Source organism: Pelobates fuscus, chromosome 3 (genome assembly GCF_036172605.1).
Source record: "Pelobates fuscus isolate aPelFus1 chromosome 3, aPelFus1.pri, whole genome shotgun sequence".
Lineage (NCBI taxonomy): Eukaryota > Metazoa > Chordata > Amphibia > Anura > Pelobatidae > Pelobates > Pelobates fuscus.
Window position 1 is genome coordinate 363,261,830 of NC_086319.1, and position 27,455 is coordinate 363,289,284.

At 40.5% G+C, this 27,455-nt stretch overlaps 1 protein-coding gene across 2 annotated transcripts; it reads left to right on the forward strand.

Moving 5' to 3' along the window:
- On the forward strand, positions 1-25,963 carry TRIP4 (thyroid hormone receptor interactor 4). 2 transcript variants are annotated; one of them, XM_063445884.1, is made up of 13 exons: positions 1-157; positions 3,922-4,091; positions 9,797-9,939; positions 10,282-10,500; positions 10,599-10,677; positions 11,896-12,025; positions 13,052-13,267; positions 14,506-14,623; positions 18,024-18,205; positions 20,870-20,994; positions 21,498-21,589; positions 21,828-21,930; positions 25,728-25,963. In XM_063445884.1, exons 1-13 carry the CDS (start codon positions 78-80, stop codon positions 25,841-25,843), a joined length of 1,773 nt encoding a protein of 590 aa, XP_063301954.1. In that variant the 5' UTR covers positions 1-77; the 3' UTR covers positions 25,844-25,963. The 2 variants fall into 2 exon arrangements, with proteins under 2 accessions (XP_063301954.1, XP_063301955.1); XM_063445885.1 differs by having other exon boundaries at positions 2-157; positions 9,803-9,939.
- Positions 25,964-27,455: the final 1,492 nt, after the last annotated feature.

Here is a 27,455-nt window from a genome sequence, read left to right on the forward strand (position 1 = left end):
TCAATGCCAACACTGTTAGAAGTGTAGTTACTTCCGGGTTCCCAGGCTGTGTGTCCTGGTTGCTGGCAGGAGAGAGTATGGAGGCTGATCTGTTGTATTGGTGTGTTGAGGAATTACAGACACGTTTCTCATTGAGTGTTAGTGAAGACATTGTAAGGTGAGTATGGACAGTAAGGAAAGGACATACAGACATCTTGGACTAGGTATGAGATGGAATAGCTATTTCTTGTTTATGTTGTAGTCAGGGCCCCAGAATAATAAAGAGTTATTCACTACAGCTGTTATTTTCTCTTTTATAATGATAAACGCTGCAGCTAACCTTTCATTAGACAAAAGCCACACTGTCTAGGAAAGCTCAAGTCATTAAGCAATCAGTAAAAGGCAAATTGTAAATTGTGGATGATGCTGAACCAGATGGATTACTGTCTCCTATCTAAATTATTATATATTTTCCCAAAAATATATTATTATAGAAACATAGAAACATAGAATGTGACGGCAGATAAGAACCATTCGGCCCATCTAGTCTGCCCAATTTTCTAAATACTTTCAGTAGTCTCTGGCCTTATCTTATAGTTAGGATAGCCTTATGCCTATCCCACGCATGCTTAAACTCCTTTACTGTGTTAACCTCTACCACTTCAGCTGGAAGGCTATTCCATGCATCCACTACCCTCTCAGTAAAGTAATACTTCCTGATATTATTTTTAAACCTTTGTCCCTCTAATTTAAGACTATGTCCTCTTGTTGTGGTAGTTTTTCTTCTTTTAAATATAGTCTCCTCCTTTACTGTGTTGATTCCCTTTATGTATTTAAATGTTTCTATCATATCCCCCCTGTCTCGTCTTTCCTCCAAGCTATACATATTAAGATCCTTTAACCTTTCCTGGTAAGTTTTATCCTCCAATCCATGAACCAGTTTAGTAGCCCTTCTCTGAATTCTCTCTAAGGTATCAATATCCTTCTGAAGATACGGTCTCCAGTACTGTGTACAATACTCCAAGTGAGGTCTCACCAGTGTTCTGTACAATGGCATGAGCACTTCCCTCTTTCTACTGCTAATGCCTCTCCCTATACAACCAAGCATTCTGCTAACATTTCCTGCTGCTCTATTACATTGTCTGCCTACCTTTAAGTCATCAGAAATAATCACCCCTAAATCCCTTTCCTCAGATGTTGAGGTTAGGACTCTATCAAATATTCCGTACTCTGCCCTTGGGTTTTTACATCGAAGATGCATTATCTTGCACTATTCCACATTAAATGTCAGTTGCCACAACTCTGACCATTTTTCTAGTTTACCTAAATCATTAGCCATTTGGCTTATCCCTCCTGGAACATCAACCCTGTTACATATCTTAGTATCATCAGCAAAAAGACATACCTTACCATCAAGACCTTCTGCAATATCACTAATAAAAATATTAAATAGAATGGGTCCAAGTACAGATCCCTGAGGTACCCCACTGGTGACAAGCCCAAGCTTCGAATATACTCCATTGACTACAACCCTCTGTTGCCTGTCATTCAGCCACTGCCTCACCCATTCAACAATAGTGGAATCCAAACTTAAAGATTGCAGTTTATTGATAAGCCTTCTATGTGCAACAGTGTCAAAAGCCTTACTGAAATCTAGGTAAGCAATGTCTACTGCACCACCCTGATCTATAATTTTAGTTACCCAATCAAAAAAATCAATAAGATTAGTTTGGCATGATCTCCCTGAAGTAAACCCATGTTGTCTTTGATCTTGAAATCCATGTATTTTTAGATGTTCAACAATCCTATCCTTTAACATGGTTTACATCACTTTCCCCACTACTGAAGTAAGGCTTACTGGCCTATAGTTGCCCGACTCCTCCCTATTACCTTTCTTGTGAATGGGCACAACATTCGCTAACTTCCAATCTTCTGGGACTACTCCTGTTATCAATGATTGGTTAAATAAATCTGTTAATGATTTTGCTAGTACACCACTAAGCTCTTTTAATAGCTTTGGGTGTATTCCATCAGGTCCCATTGACTTATTTGTCTTTACTTTTGACAGTTGAAATAGAACCTCTTCCTCTGTAAACTCACGTGTAATAAATAACTCATTTATCCGTTTTCTTAACTGAGGTCCCTCTCCTTCATTTTCATCTGTAAATACCGAACAAAAATATTCATTGAGGCAGTCAGCTAGACCTTTATCCTCTTCTACATACCTTCCTTATTTTGTTTTTAATCTAACTAATCCTTGTTTTACTTTTCTTTTCTCATTTATGTATCTAAAAAAAGTTTTGTCCGCCTTTTTTACTGACTGTGCTATTTTCTCTTCTGTGTGTGATTTGGAAGCCCTTATAACTTGCTTAGCCTCTTTCTGCCTAATTTTATAGATCATTCTGTCTTCCTCACTTTTTTTTTATAATTACTAAATGCTAACTTTTTTGTTTTTTATTATTTTGGCCACATCTGCTGAGTACCACAGTGGTTTCTTGAATTTTTTGCTTTTACTGACAAGCCTAATGCAATTTTCTGTTGCCTTCAGTAGTGCAACTTTTAAATAATCCCATTTCTCTTGGACGCCATTTAAATTGCTCCAGTCTGATAATGACTCCTTTACACATATTCTAATTTTAGAAAAGTCTGTTTTTCTAAAGTCTAAAACTTTTGTTTTTGTGTGACTCAGTCACTGTTCTTATATTAAACCACACTGATTGATGATCACTGGATCCTAAACTTTCACCTACAGTAATATCGGATACCAAATCTCCATTTGTTAACACTAAATCTAGTATGGCCTCTTTACGAGTTGGCTCCTCAACAACTTGTTTTAGAGACAATCCCAGTAGGGAGTTTAGAATATGTGTGCTCCTGGCACAAGCAGCTATTTTTGTTTTCCAATTCACATCAGGAAGATTAAAGTCCCCCATGATGATAACTTCCCCCTTCATTGTCATTTTAGCTATTTCTTCAACTAGTAGATTATCTAACTCTTCAATTTGTCCTGGGGGCCTATAAATCACACCTACAGGAATTACTGTGTGATTACCAAATTCTAACGTAACCCAAACGGACTCTATGTTCACCTCACTTACTTTTATTAGGCTAGATTTTATGCTATCCTTCACATACAGGGCCACTCTTCCCCCCTTTCCTGCCTTCCCTGTCTTTTCTATATAAAGAGTACCCTGGTATTGCTATGTCCTAGTAATTTTTCTCATTATACCATGTCTCAGTAACAGCGACTAAATCTACACTATCAGTTGCCATTATTGCCACAAGTTCATGGATCTTATTCCCTAAACTGTGAGCATTTGTAGACATGACTCTAAGCTTATCATTTTTTAACACCCTTGCTACAGGCACCTTCTGTCCTTGTTTTGGGGGACAATTGTATTGATGTTTTATCACCCTTTTGCCCTCCCCTCCCCCCCCCCTAGTTTAAATACATCCTAGTAAAACCTCTGAACTGCTCACTGAGAACATTTGTTCCCTTTTGAGAAAGATGCAAACCATCTTTTTTGTACAGTTTATTTCCATTCCAAACAGAGCTACCATGAGAACTAAAGCCAAATCCTTGCTCCCGACACCATTCAACAAGCCACGAGTTAAAGTCCCTAATACGATTCCGCCTGTCGTTCTGAGTGTTATGCACAGGCAGAACTTCAGAGAATGACAGTGTGGAAGCAACCTGCCGTATATCATTGGCAAAAACACTAAAAACGTTTATAAAATATTTCAATGAGAACTAAAATAAAACACGTAACAGAAACTGTTAGTAGAAAAAGATCAAGGGTGAAAATATGAAGTACAATAATAATTTTTAAAAATATAAGCTCACAATTTCTAATTTAGTGTCCACTTGATATGTTTAAATCCTGCCATAAAGCGAGAATAAACGCAAAATGGCTCCTCCATGTTGTGCTGATTTCTCTTCAGGTACATTCTTTCCATTGACACGGAGGAAGAAATTGATGAGTACATTAGCGATCTTGTCCAGGGTTCAGAAGAGAAGAAGTTTGTTTTTGTACACGAGTTGAAGAATCGATGGAGGAAGACAAAGCAACAGCCCACCCCAAGTGCAGCACAAGCTTACAACAGGAAAGAGGGTCAGCTTCTAAATATACTTTTTTTTTTTTTTAATCTCTCTCTCTCTCTCTCTCTCTCTCTAATAAGCCAAAACTATTTATCACATCTTATGCTGAAACTTTGGCAGTCATAAGATTTTAAAGTTGTACCAACATACCGCTCTGAATAAATCTAAATTAAGGTAAAATCTAGTTGGCAGGTGGCCATTTTTTAGAATGTAGTGTGTGAAACATTTTTAACATTCTTTATTGTTTTTCAGTGCAAAGTGAATAATACAAATTTATTTAGATATTTTAGTGCCAACGTGTAGATTGTAAATGCTTCTATCTATAACATGAAGCAGGCAAGTGTGAGGGTCACGGCTGTAGCAGTGTGAGCTAGAGAATTTGCAGCATTCGGTTGCAATTCGCCCGTGAGGGGCTTACCAGACCTTTTTCTGCGATGCCCTTGCTTCCTCTTTCCTAGTGATTTTATGGTCTGTCTTGGCTTTCTGTTTTCCATCAGGGTGGCCTAAAAACCACCTCTATGCCAGCCATAGTTTGGCTTGACAGGTCGGCTTGATCCTGCATCCTGTAAGGTCAACTTGATCCTGTATCCTGCCCTGAGCTATATGAGCATTTTAGGCACCTCCAATCTTCACCAGCTGGTTTACTGTGTGGGCGAACCTCTGTGAGGTAGAATATTGAGGTGGGGACAGGAAAACCCCCCACCACTCCATTAGATCTCTATTGAATGTTTAGCAATGCTGTGTATGTCACATGTAGGGTGGTGTGGCTAGGGCTGTATAAAAAAGTGGTTTATCTCCTAAATGGCAGAGAATTGAGGCGTGAGACTGCAGGGGCATGATCTATATTTCAAAACTGCTTCATTAAAGGGGCACTCCAGAGCACAAAGCACGTTAACTTGCTGAAAAGCTTTAGGTGTGAAGAGTGTGTCCTATTTATTTATTTTTTCATTTTGTAAAAAGTGCAGATTTCAATAGAAATGTACACTTCTTTTTTTTTTTTTTTTTTCGATTTTTTTTTTTTTATAAATGAACCTGGTTACACCCCCTTGGTTTCAGGTAGTCAACAGGTCCTGTTACTTCCTAGTCATTGAGCTAAACTCAATAGCCAGCAGTTGCCCTGATCACCTGTCTTGCAAAGGCTTCTCATTGAGCTGTATTGGGAAGTCTGTGATTGGAGAGACACAGAAAGTCTGGGCAGGGTTAGAATGGGAGAGTTTGAAACTGCAGCAGACAAAAGAAGCACAGGTTTTGATAGCTGTTTTTAGATATAACCAAAATGGGGAAAAATGCAAGTTTGCATTTGGGGTATATCTTCAAAAAAAAATAAAAATAAAAATATATATATATATATATTTTTTTTTTTTATGATGGCATAGCTATGAAAACACAATGCACATTTTTATATTGTAGCACAAAGTGTAAGTTTAATCAAGAGGACAGTGCTAGTGAGGTGTTGACTATTGCGGTATAAACGTGAGAGCTATAGGCACTGTGAGTAGTTAGAGATTCTCCCGGGAGGCTACCCAGGTAGATTAGGTCTTGAGTCCCGCTGTGATAATAAAGGTAATGGAACATGCTAATGCGGTGGGTTAAACATGGGTTAATCTGGGCACATGGTGTGGGCACCGAGGGTGCACTGCTGGGGTACCATGGTACCTGTGCTCAGTCCTGAGGTCATCCTATGCTGTGCTGGGGTATTCCGCTTCCTTGCCCGGAGATTCTCGCTATTGTACCCTGTTGCCCTCCCAGGTAGAGACCCGCATACAGGAGTCGAAGGTAAGGCCTTGCTATAGAGGCGCTGAAGCCTCTCCTGTGTGGTCTCAAAATCCGTCTGAAGTTGTGAGGCAGGCTACTAGGGGCGGTCCGGTTGGGTTGTGGCAGGTTAGTTGTTTCGTTGTTTACCGCCTTTCTTGTGCTGGGATGCCTTGCTGTGTCCGATGGGCAGCATGTGAGCGGTGCGAGCAGGGTCCTGTGGTCCGCCATTTCTGGGCCCTCTGCTCCTTGGGCTTCCACTGGATCGTGGAGGTGTCTTGCGAGGCAAGTGTTCTGCCTTATCTTGTGTCTGAACCTGTTGTTGCCTAAGTTCCAATTTGTTCCAAAAGGCAGTGAACAGGCTGTTCAGTTTAGCTTCGAGGTCCCAGCTTGTATGTGAGCACGTGGCCTCTGCCATTTTCTGCTTCTCTACAGCTGGATGTTGCTCACTCAGTGCCTGGTCGTGTGTCTTGTGGAGCAGGGTTGCCTCCCTTGAGTGGACCGGGATCACCCCCGCCGGTCCCTGGGGGGAGGTGGGGGGAGAGGTAAGCTGTCGATGAGATTGTGCCGCTGGCGACAGGACGAGGAGAGTGGCCGCCTCTCCCTATCTCCGCCATTTGCAGGCTCCCGATGTCTGAATCGCTCAAGTCAGGTATCGGGGGGTACACCAGCTATCCACTACTTTAGGTAGAGCAGTTTGGTGTGTGGTCAGGCTTTGCAATTCGATTTGCGTCGGGAAATCCACTGAGATTAGCGGGAGCTCTGTGAACATGCGACTGTTCGTCTTGCAGGTCAGGCTCCGCCCCCAAAATATTTTTATTTTATATATTTGGGCAGTGGAGTGTCCCTTTTAAGCTAAAGTTGTTTTGGTGCCTTTAGTATCCCTTTATGAGTTTAATCACCTTTACAGTGAATCATCGTTAATTGAAAAAATCAGTTTGTAAAATTTAGCCAAAAAAAATCATAGTGGCAATAGTTTAATTTTTCTAAATCCATTATTGTCAATTAATTTTAAATTGTTCCCAATACACTATTTTTAGTAAATCAGATTTAATTGAAAGGAAGGAAAACAATAGTTATTGACAGATTTGATGTTGTGTCGAATGTATTAATAAGCAGCAATAAGCAATAGGTGTATACCAATTAAGGAACACTGAGCTAATGTTAAGTGTGTACTTTAACTGTTAGTCTAGTGATATCAGTGCTCTTTGATTATGACAATTATATAAACTGCATTCTCCATCATTTTATTAATTATTTAGATAGGTGAATTATTTTAGCAATATCTATCCTGTTTAATTTGCCTCACAAGTCTACTTGTTACTTTACAGGTTAAGCTATAGTTAGGGTTATACATGCCAAGTAAATATTTACAAAGAAGAAAAGATCACAGGCACTCCAAATGTTAAGCCGTATGCAGCTTTAATGTAACAAAATGCAACGCAACGTTTCGACCAACAAAGGTCTTTTTCAAGCTGACACCACATGGTGATAAATGAGCTTATATAGCAAACAACATGACAAACAGGAAATCAATCCATAATTCAATTAACTAATTAACAAGGTTTGTTAATTGATACAACAGAGTTTTTTTGAAAACAACATACCATATATACTCGAGGATAAGCCGAGTTTTTCAGCACATTTTTTGTGCTGAAAAACCCCAACTCGGCTTATACTCGAGTCAGTGTCTGTATTATGGCAATTTACAGAGGGCGCTTACCTCTCCTGCAGCTCCTGTCAGCTCCCTTCTCCTCCGCGCCGGTCCTTTCAGCACCTCTGTCAGCTCCCAGTGTAAGTCTTGCGAGAGCCGCGGGGTCATAGTGCGGCTCTCGCGAGACTTACACTGTGAGCTGACAGAGGAGCTGCACGGACCGGCGCGGAGGAGAAGGGAGCTGACAGGAGCTGCAGGAGAGGTAAGTGCTTCTTGCCAGCCCCACTCCCCCCCGTAAAGCTAACCTGTAAAGTAAAATTAAACTTACCATTCAACGTCTTCTTTTTTCTAAAATCTTCATTTTTCAGCCCCAAAAAAGGGGCAAATAAAAAACCATCATACCCGTCGAACTAAAAATAAAATAAAAAACCCGAGCGCAAAAAAAAAAACCCGACGAAAAAGAAAAAACCGAGCGCAAAAAAAATAATCCATCTTCACCCATGGAGGGCTCCGCGCAGACTGAGCTCCGCAGGGCGGGGGAAGGCTTATAAAGCCTTGCCCCGGCCTGCAATTAGGCTAAGAACACTCTGATTGGTGGGTTTAAGCCAATCAGAGTGCTCTTTGTCATTTTACAAGCGTGGGAAAGTTCTTTGGAATTTTCCCACGCTTGTAAAATGACACAGAGCACTGTGATTGGATGGATTTCAAGCCATCCAATCACAGTGCTCTGGGTCATTTTACAAGCATGGGAAAATTCCAAAGAACTTTCCCACGCTTGTAAAATGGCAAAGAGCACTCTGATTGGCTTAAACCCACCAATCAGAGTGTTCTTAGCCTAATTGCGGGGCAAGGCTTTATAAGCCTTCCCCCGCCCTGCGGAGCTCAATCTGCGCGGAGCCCTCCATGGGTGAAGATGGATTATTTTGTTTGCGCTCTGGTTTTTTCTTTTTCGTCGTGTTTTTTTTTGCGCTCGGGTTTTTTATTTTATTTTTAGTTCGACGGGTATGATGGTTTTTTATTTGGCCTTTTTTGGGGCTAAAAAATGAAGATTTTAGAAAAAAGAAGACGTCGAATGGTAAGTTTAATTTTACTTTACAGGTTAGCAATTTTATTCCCCCCCTCACTATTTTTTAGGGTGAGGGGGGTAGGTAGGGGCATTTTTATTTGGGTGGGGGGTGGGTGACTAGGGGCTTGGGGACCCCTAGTCACCTTGATGGGGGGGAGGAATTTACTTAGTGCCCCCACCCGCCGCCCAGGGGTGGGGGCGGGGGGAGGACAGTAGGCCCCCCCCCCATTATCGTTATGGCCCCCACCCGCCGCCCAGGGGTGGGGGCCGGGGGGGGGGAGTACAGTAGGTCCCTTGGCGGCGGGTGGGGGCCATGATGGTAATAAAGGGGGGGGGACCTACTGTCCTTCCCCGCCGGCCCCCACCCCTGGGCGGCGGGTGGGGGCCATAATGGTAATAGGGGGGGGGGGCTACTGTCCTCCCCCCCCGGCCCCCACCCCTGGGCGGCGGGTGGGGGCCATCATAGTAATAAGGGGGGGGGACCTACTGCCCAGCTCCCACCCCTGGGCGGTGGGTGGGGGCTTTATTACCATTATGTGCAAGTTAGAGATAGTCTGGAATGTATATAAATAAGCATCCTATTGTGACATCAAAGATCAGTACTTATTACCAGTAGTCTACATGAGTAGCTTACCTATGAGTGCCCAAAAGATGGAGGAGAGAACAAAAGAAATAAACTAAAACAGAAAAAAACACGAAATGTATGATGAGCGTCCCTTCTATCATCCAAACGCGGTCCACTTCCGGGTATGTGAGCCGCACGTGACGTCACTGGAACGCACACGCGGCAGTCCGTCAGATACGGAATCGGCATAGTGATCATAATCACATGGCTCCGTGCAGACAGCAAAACCGGACATGCGCAATGTGTTGCAAGGCACAGAGCGCATGAGTATTACAAGATATATCTCCCAGAGCATCCATCTAACCAAATCTCTAAATATACCCTAAGTTCAAGTCCGAACATGTCATCTATAATATATTCAAGGGCATAGTAATTGATCATGCCCATATCTAATTAAAAAACAAAATAAGGAATACTCCAAATCATACAAAATGAATAATAAAAAACAACCAATAAATAATAAGAAGTAAATATTTACAGTCCAAGTAATAATTTCGGTTTCATGTTTCCATAACTTTTATGATGATATAAACGTCACGTTAAATTTATTTAGCAGGTTATTGTGCTAGAAAACAAATTATTGAGTTTCTTTTCTCTGTGTTTCCTTTTTCTTGCTTTTAGGTTTAGATGTTCTCCAGATGCAATTATCAGAGCAGGGCAAGAAAGGGAGACGAAAGGGGAGAAACAAGTTGGAACCTGTTCCTGTCCAATCTGTAGTAAATACGGTGGCTGAAGAAGTAAAAACTCCAATGGATTTAGCCAAGGTCATTACATGTATTTTGTATCAGGGCCCATTGTCCCCTCCCTGTGTTCCTAACATGACTGAGTACATGTTCTATGATGCTTGTGTATGTCACCCTGTAAGTTTTCTTTGATACATTTCTTTCTTGTGCTATGCGGAGAGTCCTACCATGTAAAGTATTATGTTAAAAGGCTTTGTGCTACCATAGAAAAGTATGCAAGCATTGCGATTGGCTGACTCACTTCCTGCTCAAAGTAGAGCTCACTGTAGAAGCTACAAAGCCTGGAGTTTACAGGCTTGGGTTTCTTGAGAGGGATCTCCTATAGATTGTCGCATCCATGTGACTTCTCATCTCTGTGTTTAGGCCCAGGAAACTACAAGTCTTTCATCCTCCAAGAAGAAACAGAAGTTTGTGAACCTACACACGTCAGAAGGCCAAGACAGACTGGCTGTACTTATCCCTGGACGTCACCCCTGCGAATGCCTGGGCCAAAAGCACAAGCTCATAAACAACTGCATGACCTGCGGGCGCATTGTTTGTGAGCAGGAGGGATCTGGGCCTTGCCTCTTCTGTGGGGACCTGGTACGTAGAGTAGGCTTTCCTGTTTTACCAATTTACTGAGCTGTTCCCATACTGCTTGTTTTAATACACTGTATGTCTTTGATGCATCTTTCTTTAAGGTGTGTACCAGAGAAGAGCAAGATATTCTAATGCGAGATTCCAATAAAAGCCAGAAATTAAGGAAAAAACTCTATGGAGGTAATAATGTTAAAACATGCTCTGAGTGCTAATGAGCTTTAAGCCATCCCCACCTTCTCCAAATTTCATATCCGCTGTCTGCCATCTATTAGTTATAGAGCAGTGAATGCAGCTCTCCTCTGGCTAGGCCAATCTCATCAGTTTATCCAGCTGGAAGGAGGACTGAAGTCTAGGTGTTACACTACGGTAACATTCACAAATCCTACACGAATGGAGGCACCAGAGCGAGGGGCATCATGTTAGTATCACTAAAACAGCTCCCAAAGCCAATAAATACATCATATATCACTATGATCAATTATATATGTACTGGGGCTGTTATCTGTTAAAGTGAGCCTTTCATGTCCAAACATACATTGCTTTTTTTTTAATGCATATAAATAATATATCCAAAAATACATTTGGTAAAATTTGCACTATTTCCTAAGCCATAAAAACATAGCTTTTATTAGCTTCAGAACTGGCCTCCGGAAACGAAGATCTGCACGATTTTTACCACCACTTCCTCCTTTATTTCCTAGTTGGTGCTGGGCATTGCCCAATTTCCAGCCTGTCCTTCTGATAGAGGTGAATGTTTTTTTTTCAAATTTAGGCATTTGTATAAACATTTTCATACTTTAGGGCTGCATCAGTTCAAGTGCTATTTTCAGCATTTTATATCTCCAGCAAAATGTTGATTTTCTGTTTAAAGCCGTTATGGAGTAAATGTATTATCAGGTTTATCAAACTATTGGATGAGGTTGATTGGTGTTATATTCCACACAACTGTTCAGCAAGTGGTTGCTTCACTATTCATCTCAGGTGTATTTTAACTCCAACATTCTCAGCCAGAATTTCGTTGAGCTTGATAAGAGTTGCAGTCTAGCAGAACTTCCTGCACTCAATTTGACGAGACCTAAATTCCCCAAAAAGTGGTTTGTGGGTGTTTTTTTTTTTTAACCCCTTAAGGACACATGACGTGTGACATGTCATGATTCCCTTTTATTCCAGAAGTTTGGTCCTTAAGGGGTTAAAAAAATGTTTTTTTCTTCTCTCCTTTGCTCATAGGAACAGCAGTGGTGAAATAACAGAAGCCTTAATTTTTCCATCTTCTTCTTGATCAAAGTTAGAGTGAAATTACCTGAGACTAAATAAGTTCAATAAGATAAAGTGATTATGGTTCTTAGTGACCCTTTATAGACCCGTTGAGGATAGTCTGTTTTATTTTCTTATTCACAGGTTCTGAAACCCCTTTCAAGTTTGATGTTTCCACTAAAGATCTTTTACCCAGAAAAGATATGCAAATGAAGGAAGGCTATGAAAAGGCAATGCAGCATCGGGATAAGCTCTTAGAGTATGACAAAACAAGGTAAGGAGCAGTCCAAGAGTCCTTATTGTTTGCAGATAATGAGACGTTATCTTATATAATCACTAGGAGGCACATGAAATGCTAACATGAAATTAGAGTGAAAATTGACGTAATTTTGAGTATATATCGCTGTTTAGGGACACCTAAACTGTAAATTTGGTTTATTTAAATATTAATTTTTATTTTATTTTATAAAAGAAGAGGTTTAATCACAATAACAACTACATACATTGTAGTGGTTATGGTGCTAGTAGGCTAGTGACATTTTCACCCTGTTATGTGACAAACTGTTTTTAAGCTGTTTGACTAAAACGGAGGGTATCTTCCTTGCTACATTGCTAATGTGGAAGTTGTAATTCTGATTTAGACATATCAATTTTGCCCACATTTGGATAGCATTGATCGGCTCAATGTGTCAGCTGACTCACTTAGTTAATTGGTACCATCCAAATATGGTAAACTTGTGCTAACATGTAACTAACTTTCACAATTCTAATACAGTGGGTGAGGGGCCGGTCTACGGGTGCCTTAGTTATCCTCTGTTTGTTGACCGTGAACAGGGGATTATCCCAGTAGCCTGCTAACTCCATAACCAGTTCAATGAACTGTACTACTTATGCTGCTTACAACACCACGTTACGTTTTACATTAAGTTGGGGAGTAAATATATATATTTTAATCATTTTTATGTGTGTGATATGCAGTTAAAACACATTGATAGTGAAAGCATTTTTTATTAGTTTTTTATTCTCAATAGTTGGAAATGGCCATTTTGTACTCCTGTGCCCATGATGTTTGTTTGTCCTTCTGTGGGGTTTATTTTACTGATGGAATGTGGATAAATTTAATTGGCAACTGAAACAAAATCTTAATGAAGCTTTCCAGAAATTGTTTACATTTATGCATCTGTATGTAAACGCGTGCGTCCTTTTTTTCTTATATCTGAGCATATTTCAACCATCAATTCATCCCTTAATGTAATCCTGCACCACTCTACCTTTAGCGTTAACATTCATCTTTACTTAGCGTCCGGCGAACACATGTGATTGATGATGAGTCAGATTATTTCTCCACGGATTCCAACCAGTGGTTGTCCCAGGCCGAGCGCGAAGCCCTTCGCAAAAAAGAGCAAGAGCTTGTAGAACTCCGCCATGCCTCCCGTCTTAGCCGGAAGATCACCATTGACTTTGCAGGACGCAAAGTTCTAGAAGAAGATGATAACCTGTCTGAGTACCATACGAGGTAAGAATTTGCTTTCACTTTTCATTTTTGTTATTTTTTAAAAAAATATTAATTTTACATATCCTCTATATTAAACAAATATATGCTTTAGGCCTGGTAAATCTAATTGCATGTCCTTTGCACTTGGCAGGTAGCATAGACCGAGCATATAATTAAATTAAAGGGACATTAGAGTCACCAGAATAACTACACTTTAATGTCGTTCTGGTGAGCATAGTCCGTCCTTGCAGATTTTTTTGCAGTAAACACTGTATTTTCAGAGGAAATGCAGGGTTTACATTACAGACTCCAGTGGCCACTCCTCAGATGGCTGCTAGAGGTGCTTCCTGGGACAGTGCTGCAGCAATGCCAGTCAGTGTCTCCACCCTCTGCACGAAAACACTGAACTTTCCTCATAGAGATGCATTGATTCAATTCATCTCTATGAAAAGATGCTGATTGGCTAGAATGGCATTTGACTCTGCACCCTGCCCCACCTCCTTGGCAATCTCAACATTGGGAAAACATTGTGATTGGCTCAGATCATATCTTCTGATGATGTCAGCCAATAGGCAGATCAGTTACAGAGCCAGCAGCAGCAGACTGGAATAAAGGTGAGATTTTACTTTATTTAGGTGGCAAGGGGAATCCACTGGGGGCTAGATGGTGATTTTACCACTATAGAGTCAGAAATATATGTTTGTGTTCCTGACCCTATAGTGTTCCATTAAATTAAAACTGTCAAAATGCACTTAAAACCATGAGAAATATACTACAAATATATATTTGTACATTTATTTTTATTTATTTATGTAGCGGTTTTGCATTCTGTGACCACTGTAAAATGGTAAATGAAAGAAGAGAGCAGAAGGAGCAATGGGACAAACCGTATATTGGGTGTTACAGAAGCGTAACACGTAGTGGTTTTGGTCCATGCACCAATACAACTGCATTAAGACGTAGTGCTTTTGGTGCTTAGTGTGTCCCTTTTAAAGAAAAGTGTTTAACTACAGTAGGAGGAACTCGTTGCAAAAGGCCTTGGTCCTAAAAGCACATGCACATCATTTTGGAAAAGCCTTGGTTATGAAGGAATTAATCCGTATTTCTGGTGTTTTTAGTTTCCTTTCAACCCAGGTATTGGTGTTTTGAAACAGATGTTTTCTGTGTCTAGTTCACTCTAATCGGATTCTCCGTGCTGTTTACTCATTCCTTAAAGACATGTTGCCCATGATTTGGGCCTTGCCCATTTCTCATTGCAGGTTTGATGACACGGTTCAAGCAATTAACTCCGGGACAGTCGTTAAATCGCCTCGAACAGGAGAAAGATCAGATGTCTCCTATCTCGTCAATCCCAGCATGCTGCTCCCCCCTCCCATGGTAAGTTTCACCAATGTTCACATTAATTCTAAGCTGACAAGCTGACCCTGGAGAACGTTTTACATAGTGATCTAGAGTGTTTAATATAGAAGTGATTTCTGTGTAATTTTGCAATAGATCATTCTGCTTGGGTGACTCCAAACAGTTGAAATTATAAAACAATAGGATTATTGGGAACAAAATGTATTCTTATGTATAATTTGTCCAGGGGTTATTTAAAAACTACAAAAAAAGATGTATTTCATAATATTTATACATGTGTTACTGGTATTTGGATGATGAATTCTGTTGTATGGCACCATTTAGGAAACCTATATATTGGCTTATTTTGTCAAGTTGCTGAAATATTAATGCAAAGAAAGCAGTGTGTTTATACAGTGTTTTATTACGGTGTGCAAGCTCCTTTTCTCCCGAACCTCAGAAATGAACAACATAAAGGGAGATTTACTTAATCAGGAGGTAGCTGCATCTGTTGAGGCCAGATGGCTGTGTCTGGGCACAGGCCCTGCACGCGCAGATATGCCTCCGCATTAACCCAGTGTACCAGCATTACTTGCAAATTACATCTCTGTAATCCTGGAACACTGTTATACTTCTCCTCACCAATAGACAGAAAAATATAAACTTTGTATCAAATTCTCATAGCAGAGATCAATGTTTCCCAGTGAAATGTTTATAGAAAAATAAGAATTGGACATGATTTTCCAACTATATTACAATGCCAATAAAGTTTTCAGTTTTTTATTTTTTTATTTATATATTTATATATATATATATATATATATATATATATAGCTCACACTTTAAAAATATATATAATGGTAAATCTTTATTTTTGCACAATTCACAGACAGAATTCAACACCATGTATCAGACATCAATGACAAGTGGTAGTATCAACAATGAAACATAGATACAGTGCTTGCCAGAATATTTTAATGATTTGGTGTGTGTGAGAACAGGTTTCTAAATGTAAGAAGAAAAAAAATACAGATTACTTGGCTCCGTATCATGGCAATTAGACTGTTACTAGCAAGCCTGTGTGTTAATGACTAAACTTAAAATGAGCCCGGTTAGGCGCAAGGCACGTACATAACAGATTTGTTTATATATTTCCGAGAAAAGTTGAATGTGCAAAAACATTTTTTTTTTTTTTTTTTTTTTTTAAATCTTTCGGATAGGTCACATTTAGGAATCCTACCTAAACTAAACCCACACATTTCATAAAACTCAAAAACAGAGTGGAGAGTAAAACAGAATAATGTAGGGAAAAAGGTAACAATGCTCCTTACACTTAATTAAAGGACCACTATAGCCACCCAGACCAATTCAGCTCAATGAAGTGGTCTGAGTGCCAGGTCCCCATAGTTTTAACCCTGCAGCTGAAAACATAGCAGTTTCAGAGAAATTGCAATGCTTACACTGCAGGGTTAATCCAGCCTCTAGTGGCTGTCTCCCTGACAGCCACTATTGGCGCTTCCGCGATTTACACGGAGTAGATTACATTTATTTGATGCTGGACGTCCTCACGGAGTCCAGTGTCAAAAAAGACCCCCATAGGAAAGCATTGCGTAATGCTTTCTTATGGGCGGGTTTGAATGTGTGCGCGCCTCTTGCCGCGCATGCGCATTCGGCTCCATTCGTCGATGAAGGTGGAGAGGTCACCTGTGCCAAGGGCGCCCGGCGCTGGCTTACGGTAAGCAAATGGTTAACCATTTATTCGCCACGGAACAGGGCCCTTGTCACCTAAACGGTGACTAGGGCTCTATAGCGTCAGGAATATATATTTGTATTCCTAACGCTATAGTGATCTTTTAACCCCTTAAGGACGGTGGGCGTTCTATGCCATCCTTGGGGATCCGTCTCTAAACACCGGTGGGCGGCAAATAACGCCCAAGCCGTCCTATGTACTTACCCGGTCACCGGCGATCGCGGTGTGGGGACTCACCTGGCAGCCCAGGGAGACCCCCTCCTTCCTTTCCGGCCCCCTGGGCCATGTGATCGCGAGGTCCTTGCCTGTAATGACAGGTACTCCCCCCCCCCCTGCTGCCTGTAAATAGTAAAATAAATGTTAAAGTAACAGTTTAAAATAAAATATATACTTAGATCATATATTTTATATAAATGTGTGTGATCTAAGTGTGTTCTATAAGTGATCTAAAAATGTGTAAATTTGTTCTAACTGTATTGTAAACTTAATATATATATATATATATTGATATCAAAATACACGTAGAACGAAATAATATATATATATATCTATATACATATGTATATATATATTTTACAAAAAATTATATACATATATAATAATTCTACATATATATTTATGTAATCATTTTACATAATTAGGTCATTTTATTTATTACAATTTGCTAGCACTATATTTAACCCTGTAACTTTCCAAGACACCATAACTCCTGTACATGGGGGGTACTGTTTTACTCGGAAGACTTCGCTGAACACAAATTTTAGTGTTTCAAAACAGTAAAATGTATTCCAACGATGATATCGTCAGTGAAAGTGCCTTTTTCTTAAATTTTTCACACACAAATGGCACTTTCACTGACGATATCATTGTTGGAATACATTTTACTGTTTTGAAACACTAAAATTTGTGTTCAGCGAAGTCTTCCGAGTACAACACTACCCCTCATGTACAGGTTTTATGGTGTTTTCAAAAGTTAAAGAGTCAAATATAAGGTTTGCATTTCAGTTTTTTCATTGACATTCGCCAGGTTGGTTATTATGCCTTTGACTGTATGGTAGGAATGAAAATTACCCCCATGATGGCATACCATTTGCAAAAGAAGACAACCCAAGTTATTGCAAATGGGGTATGTCCAGTCATTTTTAGTAGCCACTTAGTCACAAACACTGGCCAAAATTGGCGTTCAAATTAGTTTTTTGCATTTTTCACAAACAAATATTAACACTAACTTTGGCCAGTGTTTGTGACCAAGTGGCTACTAAAAAAGACTGGACATACCCCATTTGCAATACCTTGGGTTGTCTACTTTTGCAAATGGTATGCCATCGTGGGGGTCTTATTTCTGGGCTACCATACGGTCTCAAAGGCAACGTAACCAATCTGGCGAAAATCTTGTGGATAAATACAACTGTGGCTTTCTACATCTCTATGGAGTGCTATGGAAACTGTTGTCCACAAAGTCTGCAGCCCCAAATATCAGGATATGCTGAGTTAGTATGCTGTATATAGGAATAAGGCTAAGGAGCTTCTTCATCCCGTGTCCTGTTCGCTCGACACTCACAATCTTCACATCCTTACTTTCGAATGTGCTAATCCGTTATTTAACATTTTAAGATGCCACAGCTGGTACTGGTGAGCAGGTATTTCAGTGTGCATGTACCTCTACTGAGATGTTTTGTATCATTACAGTGGGTAGATCAGGTCAGTGTTGGCGCACACAGGAAGAAAGGGCCTTTAGAAGGTGCAGAGGAGCAGTCAGACAGGAACCGACTGCGCATACAGGACAAGGAGCTTCAGGAGATCAGTGACCTGGGCATGTGTCTGAGTATGCACCAGCCCTGGGCATCACTCCTGGTCGCAGGTATCAAAAGGTGGGAAGTTTCATGATTGGGAACTGAATCTTGAAGTAAATGGCTTTTTTTTTTTTTATCGAAGACATTAATTATACATGCTCCAAATATTAATAAAATAACTTTTATATTTAAAAAAATAAATAAATAAAAAGAGAACAAACGATATGTATTCAACAAAATAAAGTGTCAGCGCTATACTTGAAAACCTAATTTAGGTGATCACTCTCAATCTGAAGTTAAACACTTATAAATGCGGATTAATGGAAATACTTCCAAGTGCAATAAAATAAAATACAATAAAACAGACCACCATAAGTGTAGTACTCAAATAATCATAAAAAGTCTTGCTATAGGGTCCAATAAATCTTGGGTGATGATCTTTTACAGGGTTAAGATTAGTCTTGCAGCTATGTCACAGCATCTGTAGGTACATTGTTGCACTGTGGGCTTTTAACCTTGAAATGATACAAAAAGACCTATCATGGCGTAAAACTGCAATTTAATCAAGTTAACATACAAAACCCTTCCCCCAAATTAAAGACCCTTACATCAGCAAGTTGTGGTACTCGTTTCCAAGATACCACAATAGAGACTTTAAAATAACCCTGTAAAAGATCACCCAAGATTTATTGGACCCTATAGCAAGACTTTTTATGATTATTTGAGTACTACACTTATGGTGGTCTGTTTTATTGTATTTTATTTTATTGCACTTGGAAGTATTTCCATGAATCCGCATTTATAAGTGTTTTACTTCAGATTGAGAGTGATCACCTAAATTAGGTTTTCAAGTATAGCGCTGACACTTTATTTTGTTGATATATTATGTGTAAAGTTTTTAAGGATCTTTATGTGTATAGCTGCTGAATTTACTCACGTTCTTATTTATATTTAGTTTTATTTACTTTTAAGATCTGCGCTCTCCTATTTTGTCTAGATCGATATGTATTCACTTCAGTGTATAACAAAGTAATGCAAGTTTTATGTATGTGTGTGTGTATTGTGCTACTCCTTTTTATTTATTGTATGTTGCCTTCCCTTCATTATAATTTTTCACTCTTCATTTAACTATGTCTAGTTAGGGTAGGGTTTTCTATCATTATTATTATTATTATTATTATTATTATTATTATTATATTGTTTACAGGCCAGATATATGTCACTGACATAGGTTAAAGTGAATCGTTCATAGACGACTTAACATTAGCTAAATGTAAAAATATGCTCCTTCCCCTTGCGCCAAGCAATCATCAGAATAGACCCCAATGCCCTTGACATAGAGATGTATACTCTCCTACAGGTGATTCTTCTCCTGTCTGTACACAGATATTCCCCTAGTAAACTTGTCCATTTGTTCGGACACCAATGTGCTGGCAATGAATCCAGTGTGTTGGTGTCATAGGGTGGATTACACGCCAAGCACGGCCAGTTAAACCAAGGAGGTGGGACCACTAGTCATCGCAAAATTAAAGTTACAAAAAGTATAATTTATCTTTATGATGTGATCTAGTCACTGCTTTAGACGTTGTTAGAACCTGTCATGGCCGGCTTACCTTTAATCAAGGAACATTTAAAAACCCACAAACTGTTACTGGCATGCATTATTTAGATAGAAGCTGTTTACTTACCCCCTCTGTGCTGATTGATCAACTTATCCAGGCGGCTACAGGGTCCGATGTTGCCCCAAGAAGAGACCTGCTTGCCATTAGTTCCTGAGCCTTACTGGCGACTGTTTATTGTGGGCTTGTTAAAAGCCCACTGATTTACATTACTCCACAAAAGTATATCTATAGCGAAGCTAAGCATGTATTACTATTGGACATGCCCGTTGCTTTCAAGGCACAAAATGCAATAAAAACCAATACTGTATTTGGTTCTTATTTGACATATGTTGTAGGTTCTTGAAAGCCAAAATGTCTTTAATAATGTACCTGGGTCCCCTGTTTTGATGACACACTGCTGGAGTATTTTGCCATTACCTTGTTGAGAGTAACAATGTGTAGTATTGTTACTCAACAGACGGAATGCTTTTTCTTTGAAATTTTATTGAAGAGAACATGTCTTGCAGTTACATTGCCAACAATCCCATGTGATTCTTTGTGTGTGTATATATGTGTATATATATATATATATATATATATATATATATATATATATATATATATATATATATATATATATATATATGTACGTACTACCAAGAATAACTCTCTAATTGCTATAAATGGATGTTATTTATTTCTTTTCCAAACATAGTAATCATATAACTTTTTTTTTTTAAATGTTGAAATTTTTTTTCCCCCACATTAAGTACCCAATAGGCCACAAGCAAAATAAGATAACACACACACAAAAAAAAAAATTAAGAATCCCGGTTTATGTACCGAGTTTAATCCTCGTCCCCAGAAACAGACAGTCGTAGTGAGTGAGACACGGCACAGTGAGAACAGATGCAGTCAGTGTTTACAAACACTGTCTGTGTCAATGATCCGATTCAATCATGGGATTTACTTACAGAGGTTGCATGCCAGGAAAACTCTGCCATTAGGCACCTCGCTGGTCCTCAGGGGACTTTCTGACATGCCTAGCAAGTCTTATTTGGCTTCTGTAATTAGATTTGTTTTGTTCTTCAATGCTGCGGTACATACCCTTTTTTAGCTAACACATCTTTGTCACACACAGGGTGGAGGGCAGGACATGGTACAGTGCTCACAGAGGACGCCTGTGGATTGCAGCAGCTGCAAAGAGACCTTCCCCGCAGGAAATTTCCGAACTGGAAACATCATATCGAGTTCTAATTGACAAAGGTTAATGTCTATACATCTTAAACGTTCTTACCAAATAGAACTGTCGCATTTAGTCTGGTCTGTTCTTTCTCCTATATCTGACTCTTCGTCTTTTTTTTATTATGGAGATTTCAGTCTTGTTCTAACTTCTTTAAGTGCATCTCTCCATTTTTTTTTTTTTTTTATCACTCCCCTATAATTACTGCATACTATTTTGCTGGAATCTGACACCTTAATTCGGTATATTTGTATGCAGTAAATGGGATTGACATTGTTTAGTGTATGTTGTATTTTTTTTTTTTTTTTTTTTTTACACCCCTTAAGGACACGTGACATGTCATGATTCCATTTTATTCCAGAAGTTTGGTCCTTAAGGGGTTAAACCTTTAAGTTCCCAGGAGGAATAATATTGTGCTTAACTAGGTGACAAAATGATTGTCAATTGAAAACATAGTATGATTTTTCATGCTTTTTCTCCTGCGAGAGCTGTATTAATTTTTTCTCCTTTGTTACTCCTAATGCAGACGTGGATTTTCCCAAGGATTACCCCACTGGATGCCTCTTGGGTTGTGTGGAGGTGGTGGACTGCTTGCCGTTGGAGCAATTTACAGAGCAGGTGGGATCATACAGTTTCATGTTATCCAGTGATTAGTCCTCTAGAATGGGCAGTAATGAATCTACCAGCTGATCTCTGAAAATGAACTTAGAGCAATCAGAGACTTGTTCAATATTACATGTTTAATGTAGTACTTTCTAAAATAAATCTGTGTGCCATCTATCCAAATAGTGTTAATGTTTTTCTAACATGGAGCACAGAGGGTTTGTGACATGTACAATGAATTCATTCCTTACAGTATTCGTCTCTCAGCCAAGAATCCAATTCTCCGTTTGTATTTATCTGCACCAATCCTCAAGAACTGCTGCTGAAATTCCCCATGAAAGGCCAACACAAGATCTGTAAGTACGAACGTTTCTAGTAAAGTCGGCCTCCAGAGAGGAAAAATTACCATTTTTACACCCTCCATTTTTGCTGCGTATTAACTTTGTTATTACTTATATTATTATAAAATACTGTGCAAAGGTTTTAGGCAGTTGTGATTAAAAGTTAGAATGCTTTCAAATATAGAAATGTGAATAGTTTATTATTCTCAATTAACAAAATGCAAACTGAGCGAACACTAAATCTAATCAATGTTTGGCGTGACCACCCTTAGTCTTTAAAACCGCATCACCTTTTCTGCTCTGTAATTGTGTATATTTCATGACTTATTTAAGGTTAGGGTTAGTGTGTTAAGGTTAAGTTCGATGTAGGATTAGGAGCAATGTAAGCATTAAGGCAGTGTTTAGCCTGGTTCTGTACAAGATAAGGATTCCCCAAATCCACAGCGGTACAGTTAAATATTATATTTTTGTTTTTTGGACAATCTTTGTTTTTTTTTTTTTTTTGTTTGTAAATCTTTCTTTTATTATGGCACATGCTTCATGGGATACAGAAGAAAAAGAGGAGGCATTGTGGGATAACATGAGTCAGTTATATCAAGATAGTGTGCAATGCACTTCAAAGAAAGATTGCCATGGTTTTTTTTTTTGTGAAACAATTATGCAAACATAGTAATTCAAGCTTGGTTGAGAAACAAAAGTAATACAGATAGGCTCCAAATACACGTCTGGTGTTCATAGCTAAACAAGATATGACAAATTGGTCTAAAGTGTGATGGTGCTGATGCCTATACTATAAATTGAAGCGAGTAGTAATCTATATGTATGTCATCCTATGTGCTTAAAGTAAACCCAAGATTAGTAACGAGTGGGAACTAGTGAACCATTGAACTGCACACAACTATACTGGAGGAAAGGCTTATCTTGTAGCAGAGATGTTAGTGTGGCATGTGTGTTAGGGCACGGTGAAGTATCAATCAGTATGTAGTGGCGTGTGCTTGTGCTTATGTAGCGAGGTCTCAGGAATGGTCGCTTTTAGGCAGCCATATTTGAATTGTAATTTTGACCATAGAGCCCAAATGTGTCAGTAGCGGTATGGACAGGCCATCATAACTTGACCCTGATCAACATAAGTTCAGTGTGAAAGGGCTGCCCCGCTCATCGGCATTTATGCCGGTCGAGCCAACTGTAAGGTTAGTAAGTCCCATATTTGCGTCCATATGTCGTGATATAAATGAGAAGGAGCAAAAACTAAATAGGGTTTCATCAAAATGAGGGTAATGAGTACATGCATAGCGTCAAACATAAATATTTCACATATTAATTATATGCAATCACTAGATGATACCATTAAGCCATGCATTGTGTGTATCAGCGGGCGGGAGTCCAGGAAGGGGAGTTCATGCCTGCCATTAAGGTCAGGTCCCCGTCAGTTCATGATAGTGTACGGCATGAACCGGCCTACCAGTCCCAGAGGTGAGTTTAGCCGATGCCACTGCTAGGTAGGGTCAGTGGGGCGGAATGTATGTTATCGAGGGAAATCCTCAAGGCTGCAGCATGGTGCGGGTTGATGGTGGCCGCCTTCCGGCCCCGGGTCTTCACAAAGGCCTGCACCTGTTTGCCACCGACTCGGTTGCTCGTTGAGGCCGGGTCGACCCGTTGTTGGGCGCCATATGAGGCCTGGGTGTTCAGCCGCCAGCGGCGGGCAGGCCTCTGGCGGTGTGGTCGGCGCTTCGGAGTTTGACTCCCTGTGGCCTTCAACCCGGGATGGGATTGTGAGCGGCCCACGATAGTGACCTTCGGTACCTGTCGGATGCGTTGGGCGATCCGTCTTGGCCGTTTAATGCCGCTTCTCTGCCGCTGTGCGTGCAGCTTTGGGCCTGTGAGTATGCCTCTGGGTCTGGGTCGGAGAGTAAGAACCGGGCTGCGGTGACCATTCCAAGGCAGGGATGTCGTCGTGTCTAGGCATGTTGTACCCTTCGTATGGTCGAGGCCCGCAGTAGCCGGGGGTGTGCCCGCTGGTATAGGCCGCAAGGTGTTAGTTGTGTCCTGTGCCCTCTCCGAAATCCGAGCCCAGAATGTTGCAAGGATTTCGTCCAGCTTGGTCAGTATGTTGCCTGTTGGTTCGCCATCAGCGTCTGTGCTTGCTGGCTGGCGCGTGGCATCCGCCATTTTAGTGGCAGGGATGCCTGATGTGCGCAGTCCCTGGGACGGGAGTGTCCACGGTGGGTTTGCTGCTGGTGCCGGGATAACCCCCACCGGCGGGGGGGGAGGGAGGAAGGCTGGTGGATGATTTCCCGCATAGGACATGTCGGCGTTCAGGGCTGGGTGATCGGCCGCCTCACCCGTTCCCATAGCTCCGTCTATGCTAGTCGTTTTTGCAGTAGGCCCCGTCCTTGCAGTCAGCGTTCACGGCGGCTCAGCGTGTCAAGAGAGGTCTCATTTCGTGCTCTTTTGTTTCCCCTTTGTGAGTGTTGTAGTTGTAGTCGATTTTGTAATCGGGGAACAACAATTAAGTCGAAGTAAGTATATTTCCAGGCAGGAGCTCGTGCTGCACGCGTCCGTTCAGCTCCACAGCCAGGCTCCGCCCCGACAATCTTTATGTTGTCCAAATAATTTGTTTATGTTTAGGTATCAGCCAGGTACAAATCAGAAAATGAAGATACTATAGTGTAATAATACAAAATGTACTTTGAGCGATGCAGTGAAATTATAAACATTTCATAGTTTGACTCTCTGAGCCTCCTTGGACCTGATCTAAATCAATGTATTGATTTCTAACCAAGTTCTAAAGCAACATCATACTGATTTACATAAGAGGACATTAGCAACCAATCTAAAAGGTCTCTTGTTTATAGGCGAATACTGTTTTCAGAAGAGAAAGTGATATGCAGCGTGCAAAATGTACATCATTGTTCTTTCCAGTACTTGGTGTATGTGATATTATGAAGGATGACAAGTTTGACTGTACTTGCCTGGGAGTTTCTCTTATTCATCACCGTGTTTGTTAGTTTTTTCTTTAACTGGAATTAAAAAATAAATCATGTATACCGGTCACTATAGTCTTGAAGTAGCTGTTTAGGTGCCCCCCCCCCCCCTTTCACCTCCGATCTTAGTTAAAAGGTGATTTTACTCACCTTTTCTTCCATGCCGTGATGGTCTTGCCACGGCTGGCTCTGCCTCCATGGCTGAGATCATTATTACTAGGAATCACCTCTAGTAGCTGTCAGAGTGACTGCCACTAGAGGTGTTACTAGGCAGCGATGTATACACCCTGCCTATTTTCCGAAAAGGCCAATGCTTACTTTAAAGGGCCTGCAGGGACAGGCTAAAGACACCACAACCACTACATTAAGTTGTAGTGGTTCTGGTCACCATAGTGTCCCTATGATCCTCTCTTATGGAGAATAAATAATAAGATCTCTTTAGTGTTGTGTTAGCATTACTGAGGTTAGTATTTTTGATGAGACTGGGCTCTCAAGAACTGTGTGATGGTTTTTATCCACAATGATAGTCTGGCAGATTGCAGAGCTGTATGTGGGCCTTCATGAACCAAGAGTATTTGGCCGTCTGCTTATCAAGAATGTAAATCAATGTCCTCTAGCTCAGTACAGTTTCTATTCTTTTTGCTCATTGTTAATGTAAGAATATATATCGAAGTATGGGTGCATATTTGTTCTAAATATTATTCCTATTATTTTAGCTAGAACTCCCCTTTAGAGCAGTGTCTGTGTAGGCAAATAAAATATTCTAGTCTGCAAATGTGAACCACATGGCAGTGTAAACGACTTCTCATCGTGTCTCATTTCTTACAGGGAGATTGGATTCCAAAATTCACCAGGCAGCCAAAAAGGGTTTAATGACCAGAAAGGACCACAATGAATTGTCCAGCAAAAGTGCCAAAAAGAGTCGACCAGGAAAAGTCAGATGAGAAGGTTTCTCTTGGAAGATTTCATCTGGAGCCATAAGCTGCTTTAGAGTAAAACAGAATTCCAGGCACTACTGAATCAGATAATGAGGACTTCCAATAAAAAATAAACCTTAAATTACAGTTTGTGATAAGTAGTAGACACCACCATTAATGGCAGCAATGGTTAAAAGCAACACCACCATTACATGGATACTATATTCACCAAAATATTTTCTTTAACTGTTTGTTTATTTTTTTCTTCTTTCTTCACCCCTCTCCTCCTTCACACATCAAACATTATAGTAACAGTATAGTTCTAGGAATGCAAAGCTGTATTCCTAACACTATGGTGTCCTTATGCCCCCTCCATGACTTAAATGGTTAAAAAACCCTTTTAAACACTCACTTTATTCAAGTGCTGAGCTCCCTCCTCTGACGTCATCATGAGGGGGAACCCACAGTGCAAGCAAGCACTGCACCCACATTAGGCCTACCCCATAGGAAAGCATTGACTCTCAATGCTTTCCTATGGGGTTTTAGAAGATGCTGGACGTCTTCATGCAAACATGAAGAGGTCCAGTGTCGTTTTAAACAGAGTCAAACTCCATGAAACAGCAGGAAGCACCTCTATTAGACAGCCACTAGAGGCAGTCTAAACCCTGCAATATAAACAAATGTTTTAGATTGCAGGGTTAAAGGGACAGGGACATTGCACCCAGACCTCCTCAATCTGATGATGTGGTCTGGGTGCCTATAGTGTCCCTTTAACTCCTAAATGGCAGAGAATTGAATAGTGAGACTGCCAAGACATGATCTATTCACAAAAACAGCTTCATTAAAGGGAATCTCCAGTGCCAGGAAAACAATCTGTTTTCCTGGCACTGCAGGATTCCTCTCCCTCCCACCCCCCAATCCCCAGTTGCTGAAGGGGTGAAAACCCCTTCAGTGACTTACCTGAGGCAGCGACATGTCCCATGTCGCTGCCTGCTCCTCCCCCGCTGCTCCACCTTTTGCCTACGTCGGCCGGTGGGCGAGACTGATCCCACCCACCGGCCGAGGAGACCTAATGCGCATGTGCGGCAATGCCGCGCATGCGCATTAGCGCACCCCATAGGAAAGCATTGAAAACGATTTTCAATGCTTTCCTATGGGGAATTGAGCGACGCTGGAGGTCCTCACACAGCGTGAGGCTGTCCAGCGACGCTCTAGCACAGAAAACCTGTGCTATAGAGCAGGAAGTTCCCTCTAGTGGCTGTCTAATAGACAGCCACTAGGGGAGGACTTAACCCTGCAAGGTAATTATTGCAGTTTATAAAAAACTGCAATAATTACACTTGCAGGGTTAAGGGTAGCGGGAGTTGGCACCCAGACCACTCCAATGGGCAGAAGTGGTCTGGGTGCCTACAGTATCCCTTTAAGCTTACGTTACTTTGGTTATGTACTTGTATCCTCACTAGGGGCAATTTATTGTTATTGAGTAAAGAAATCTCAGTATCTCTAATTTATCTTAAGAGTACACTAATGCATCTTCTTTATTAGCTTAGATTGCTTTACTCAGATAAGCTCATATAACTTAATTACCAAATTCCTTGGGCCATGCACATTGAACTGGTTTTATATGCTTTCATAGTAT

Bases quoted from the DNA above. Each gene is read 5' to 3' on its own strand.
- TRIP4 (XM_063445884.1), top strand. From the start codon at position 78: ATGGAGGCTGATCTGTTGTATTGGTGTGTTGAGGAATTACAGACACGT. The intron at 158-3,921 runs GTGAGTATGGAC...ATTTCTCTTCAG, and splicing joins GTTAGTGAAGACATTGTAAG to GTACATTCTTTCCATTGACA. The intron at 21,931-25,727 runs GTAAGTACGAAC...CATTTCTTACAG, and splicing joins GAAAGGCCAACACAAGATCT to GGAGATTGGATTCCAAAATT.